General features: G+C 46.6%; 1 protein-coding gene across 2 annotated transcripts in view; it reads left to right on the top strand.

Annotated features, from left to right (window-relative positions):
* The first annotated feature begins 3,292 nt into the window (after positions 1-3,292).
* inpp5a (inositol polyphosphate-5-phosphatase A) overlaps positions 3,293-6,000 on the top strand; it is a 499,011-nt gene continuing 496,303 nt past the window's right edge. For both annotated transcript variants that reach the window (XM_080205594.1, XM_080205595.1), the window contains exon 1: positions 3,293-3,882. In XM_080205594.1, coding sequence (XP_080061720.1) covers positions 3,805-3,882 — 78 coding nt within the window. In that variant the 5' untranslated portion in view covers positions 3,293-3,804. The remainder of the gene's footprint in view (positions 3,883-6,000) is intronic.

Here is a 6,000-nt window from a genome sequence, read left to right as displayed (position 1 = left end):
TTTACAACTCTCTGAGTGAAGAAGTTCTTCTTCATCTCAGTACTGAATGGCTTACCCCTTATTCTGAGACTGTGACGCCTGGTTCTGGGCTTCCCCAACATTGGGAACATTCTTCCTGCATCTAGCCTGTCCAGTTCCATCAGGATTTTATATGTTTCTATGAGATCTCCTCTCATTCTTCTAAACTCCAGGGAATACAAGCCATTCATCCACTTTTTCTTCATATGTCAGTCCTGCCATTCCAGGAATCAGTCTGATGAACCTTCGCTACACACATGTTGAGGCCAAAAGATCTGTTTTCATATTGTATCATTCTATATAACACACACACTAATACTATTGCCGCGTCTCAACTTCCACAATTGCATCCCTTCTCTCTGCACAAGCCATTTCTAACTCTCTGCTTTCTTTCACACAAGGGAGAGGCAGAGACCTAGAAATGGGGGTGGTGGTGGTGGGAATGCTGCTCCAGTGACAGGCACATTGATAGAAACTGGCAATGTGTAGCCACTAGAAAGGACATTTGTTCCTGGAGGCTGCAGATGTCAGTAATAAGCTGTGACAGGATGTTACGGTGGCATAGTGGTTAGCACTGCTGTCTCAGAGCACCAAGGACCCGGGTTTAATTCTGGCCTTGGGTGACTGTCTGTGTGGAGTTTGCACGTTCACCCCATGTCTGTGTGGGTTTCCTCTGGGTGCTCCCGTTTCCTCCCACAATCCAAAGATGTGCACGTTAGGTGGATTGGCCAGGGAAAGCGTGTGGGTTTTGGTGATAGGATGGGGAAAGGGCCTGGATAAGATGCTCTGTCAAAGAGTTGTTGCAGACCCAATGGGCCAAATGGCCTCTTCTGTGCTGTAGGGACTTTATGGATTCTATGGATGACAGCAGTGGTGCTTGGACATACAGGGAAAAGCTGATCCTCTGCCTGTATACCTCGCATTCAGAGGCTCGCTTCTTTGGAGTTAGACCTCTGTGTCCTTCTGTATCGGCCCATGCTGTTGCAAACTGCTGTGGTGAAGGCAATCACTGCAGGTGGTATTACTCTTGGTGTTGCTGCTCCACTTGTGCCTCATCAGAAGTACAAACTCAAGCTGCATGAGCTGCTCCCAGGCCCTGGTGAAAGCTGACAGCAGGGAGGAGCAGCCGAAGGTGAATAAAGCACAAGACAGCTGAAGTAACTTTCAAGAAGTTATCTATCACCTGTTGAGCAGTGGAAGCACACTCTGAGAGGTACTGCTGAGAGCAGCAGCCTCAGCTGATGATAGCTGGAGCTCTACAGGGTCACTGATCAGAACCTTCCCAGCCTGTCACTGAAGAGGATTTTCCACAGTGTGCTCACCTGCTAAGCCTCGTGAGTTGGGAATAGATGTCTCTACTTTTAAAGCTAGAATCATTGGTTAAATTAATACTTCATTATCTATTAGGATAGTTGAATGCCTTACTGACAGCAGAATGGGTTTCCTTCCTTACCTTTGAACATGCCCAGGTAAAACCCAGGATGATTTTGACATGTCAACCTGATACCACTTTTAGGGGGTTTAATTCCCCACCCACAGCCAAACCCTCCTCCCTTGGTGTGTAAAAATGCCCTGAAGTTTTCAGGTTGATAGCCTTTCATCAGAACCTTTAGCAGAGAAGTTAATGATGGTCCAGTTACTGAGCTGTTTTAATATTACTCTTACATAATGATTCACCTTTTTTTAAATTAATTTCTAGGACATGGGCGTCTCTGGCTGGCCAGCATTTATTGCCCATCCCCTCTTGCCTGAGGGCAATTGAGAGCCAACCAGATTGTTGTGATTCTGGAGTCCCATGTAGGCCAGACCAGGTAAGGATGGCAGATTTCCTTCCCTAAAGCACATTAGTGAGCCAGATGAGTTTTTCCGACAATTGACAATGGCTTTATGGACATCAGTAGATTCTTAACTCCAAATATATTTTATTGATTTCAAATTCCACCATCTGCATGGTCGGATTTGAACCCGGGTCCCCAGAATAGTAGCTGAGTTGCTGGATTAATAATCCAGTGATAATACCACCAGGCCATTGCCTCCCCTATAATAGATGTTGTGTAGCCCAAGAAAAGATAGGTTGAATCTGAAAGAAAGTATATTTATATAGTGCTATTCACAGCCTCAGAGCACTCCAAAGCATTTGACGGCCAGTGATATGCATTGTGAATGATGCGCACTGACTGTTGCAATGCAGGGAAATGCTACTTTGACAGTCTGACTCAATGTCAATTGTGTGGAGATACCGACGTTGGACTGGGGTAAACACAATAAGAAGTCTTACAACACCAGGTTAAAGTCCAACAGGTTTATTCTTACTCTATGTCAATTGGACAGTGATTTAATTCCACTTCCCAGAAGTTTGCAACCTCTTTCTCATTCCATGAACAGTAAGAAGTCTCACAGCACCAGGTTAAAGTCCAACAGGTTTATTCAGAATCATGAGCTTTCGGAATGCTACTTCTTCCTTAGATGAGACTCATCTGACGAAGGAACAGCACTCCGAAATCATTTATTCAGATAAGCACTAAATCACATCTGGAACAGTTTTCACTTGCTGTGCAATACTTAATGTTTGTTACAATGATTTTACATTAAGCTATTATCAGTTACAGAATGCCGAGCTCCCTAGTTGATTCCAAATAAACCTGTTGAACTTTAACCTGGTGTTGTGAGGCTTATTACTGTGCCCACCCCAGTCCAAAGCCGGCATCTCCACATCATTCTGTGAAGCTGCAGCTTTTTGTTTATTTTCACAACAGCACACAATTATTTGTCAGTATTAAACAGAATTTCTTGCAACTTCCTGTGTTAAATAAATGACACTTCTGAAGGTGAGCAGAAAAGTGAACTGATTGACAGACTTTTTTTTGCTGTCAGACTTAAGAATTTTGACAACTGGGGAGACTTCAGCACCCTGAAGATACAGAGGGCTGATAATGTGTGCGGTCAAAAACTCGTTCAACCACAAATGAAGCGTTTAGATTTCCCGCTTCGCTGCACTGTGGCAAGAAGTGTTTCCTTGTCGGGAAGGGAACTCCTTTACTTGATACAACAGGGAAATCTGAAATGGAAACATTTTGAAACATTGAGTAACACAATTGCTCAGTTGACACCAGGCACCAATTTGTCACTGCGATGCTTTCAATTCCCCCCCCTCTGTGTGGATTTCCAACCCCTCCCCACTCAGCTCACCGGAGGCGGACCCCACTCCCAATGCGGGTATTGCCCTTTTAATAAAAAAAAGAGGCAGCTCTCTTTCTCATCTGGTAGCTGACGTCAGGACAGTTTTGTAGAGAGGGAGGAAAAAAAATTCATGCCTTACCAAGTCAATTTCACGCAATGTTTCCTGGGCGACAGATTGCCCGAGAGAGAGCGAGGAAAAAAGCCCAGGCAAAGCTTGCAAAGGGAGAGTGAAATGTTTAGGGACAGACTGATCGCCTTGTGTTAGGTAGAGGAGAGAGCGAGAGAGGGGGGCCCTGCTGGAAGGGGAAGGGAGAAAGTTTTCTTGTTGTTGGTGAGGTTGTGGAAAGGGGGAGAAGGAGAAGCAGCAGCTGATAATGAAGGGAGTCCAGTGGCAGAGGCAGCCTGAGGAGTGAATACTCACACAAACACACACATACACACAGAGGGGAGCTGTGAATGAATGAAGGCGAAATCGCAGTGTGCAGAGCCACGGGATAGAGAGAGCAGCAGCGGTAGCAGCAGTTTGTGAGTCTCTCCCTCTCTGTCTGACAGACTGAGCTCCTTCTTCATTGCTCAGAAACAAAAGGTGTACTCACACATCTGCAGATGATGGCGGTGAAGGCGCCTGCCCAGGGCACCGGAGTCTTACTGACAACAGCCAATGTCGGATCCCTCTTTGAAGATGTAAGTCTGCTTGTTTGCTTTTATTTTGGATGATTTCTCCCTCCCCCCCAGTTTAGCTCGGGGCTTGTTGTGTGGGTTTTTCTCTCTCGCCTGTCTGTTTCTCACTCACAGGCTGCATTCACTGCTTGTGTATTCACTACAAACTAAACAGGCCTGTAGCGTTTCTGTTTTGGTGTTTGGGAATCGCAAGCTGCCTTGTCTTGTGTTTTGGAATCAGTAACTGGAGGTCGGTCACCTCTGCGTCCCCCTCTGCCCCGCTCACTGTCTATGTATCCCCTCTGCCGCTGTCTCTGTGCCCTCTGTCCTTCTTGCTGTGTGCTCCCTCTGCCCCTGTCTGTTTCTGCGTTCCCTCTGTCGCTGTGTTCCCCCTCTGTCCCTCTGTGTCCCTCTCTGTGCTCCCGTCTGTCCCTCTCTCTCTGTGTTCCCTTCTGTTCCTCTCCAGTGCTCCCTCTGTCCCTCTCTCTATGTCCTCCTCTGTCACTGTGTCCCCCTCTGTTCCTCTCTAATCCTCTTTGTATCCCTCTCTCTATGTCCCCCTGTGTCCTCCTCTGTCTCTGTGCCCATCCTCTGTCCCTTTCTCTGTCCTTATGTTCTCTCTGTCACTGTGTTCCCCTATGTTCTCCTCTAATCTTCTCTCTTCTCTGTCTCTCCCCATCCGGAGGTTTGCAGTAACACAGGCAGTGAACTCACTGGCCGTCTTTTTCCCAGCTCCGGCCTGACTGTGAAGTCCAGGGGCTGCCAGTGACACACGCAGACTTTGGTTTGAAGCTGCACTTAAACTGACCGCAAAGAAATGCACTGTTTCCACCGTGCGGCGGCTTTAGACTTTCTAACCCTTTAGCTCTTGGTCAATGATCTGGTCAAGTTAGGACTTGGGGCGGGGCGGGGGGGGGGGGTTGCGGGGAGACAAGCTCCCTTATCTCTCCCCCCTCCACCTCCATCTGATGGCTATAACATGAGTTAGCTGACAGTCTGAGTGCCTCAGCCTCCTCACTGAGACTCTCCGGCTGGGTACTCACCCCTAGAGTGCCCAAAGACCCCAATCCACCCACCCAGTTGAAGAGAAAATTGTGGGGAGCTAGGGAGAAGAGCAGGGAAGTGGGAGTTTTGAACTCTGCCTTCTCCGAGACAGAGAGCAGCAGTCAGTTTGAGAGTGTGCTCCAGTTAATTTTGGTGATTAAAGCACTATGAATGTATGAAGAGTAAACCCAGTCAACAAAACCTCTTTGAAACCCTATAACAATTACACCAAAACTTGAAATGTTCAGGGAAATACCCAAACTAGATTGTGTCTATATCATTCTGGAGTTGAGTTCTGCCTTGTATTGGTAACGTGCACCATATGTGATCTGTATCTTGTGTGAGACAAAAGTGTATTTTGAGAAATTCCCAGCGCTTGGTGGAATTTGTCCAAAATCAAAATACCAGACTCTGGAAATCTAAAATTAAAAGAGTTAAAATGCTGGAAATACTCAGTAACGTAGGCAGCATCTGTGGAAGTGGAATGTGGGCAGCACAGTGGTTAGTGCTGCTGCTTCACAGCACCAGGGACCCAAGTTCGATTCCCCGGCTTGGGCCACTGTCTGCGTGGAGTCTGCGTGTTCTCCCCGTGTCTGACTGGGTTTCCTCCCCTGGTCCGAAAGATGTGCCGGTTAGGTGCATTGGCGGTGCTAACTTCACTTTCAGTATACCCCAGACAGGTGCTGCGGGGTGGCAACTGGGAGATTTTCACAGTAACTTCATTGCAGTGTTAATGTAAGCTTACTTGTGATAACTAATAAATATGAGGTTAGGCTGGTCGGCTCAATGAACTCCGAGGAAAATGTCTTGACAGAAGTTAAGTTGAGCCGTATGGTCGGTGCAGGCTTGAAGGGCCTTTTCCTGTGCTGTAATTTTCTTTGTTTTAGGAGATGTATGAGAAGCTTCCTGACTTTCTGAGAACGTATAGCAATTCTTTTTGATTCCAAAAATTCTAACCCCTGTTTATCTAGAATTAGAACACTGGTAGAAAAAGTGGCTGCTATTTGGGCCCAGACTATGTGTGTTTTTAGAGTAAGGATGATCCTGACCCTCTGAAGGAGCTCTATTTCACTTTGTTCTGATAAATTGACATTTAGA

Source organism: Carcharhinus amblyrhynchos, chromosome 17 (genome assembly GCF_965287045.1).
Source record: "Carcharhinus amblyrhynchos chromosome 17, sCarAmb.v2.hapA, whole genome shotgun sequence".
In the NCBI taxonomy this organism is placed as follows: domain Eukaryota; kingdom Metazoa; phylum Chordata; class Chondrichthyes; order Carcharhiniformes; family Carcharhinidae; genus Carcharhinus; species Carcharhinus amblyrhynchos.
Note: the sequence above shows the minus strand (reverse complement) of the source record. Positions and strands in the feature narration are given on the sequence as shown.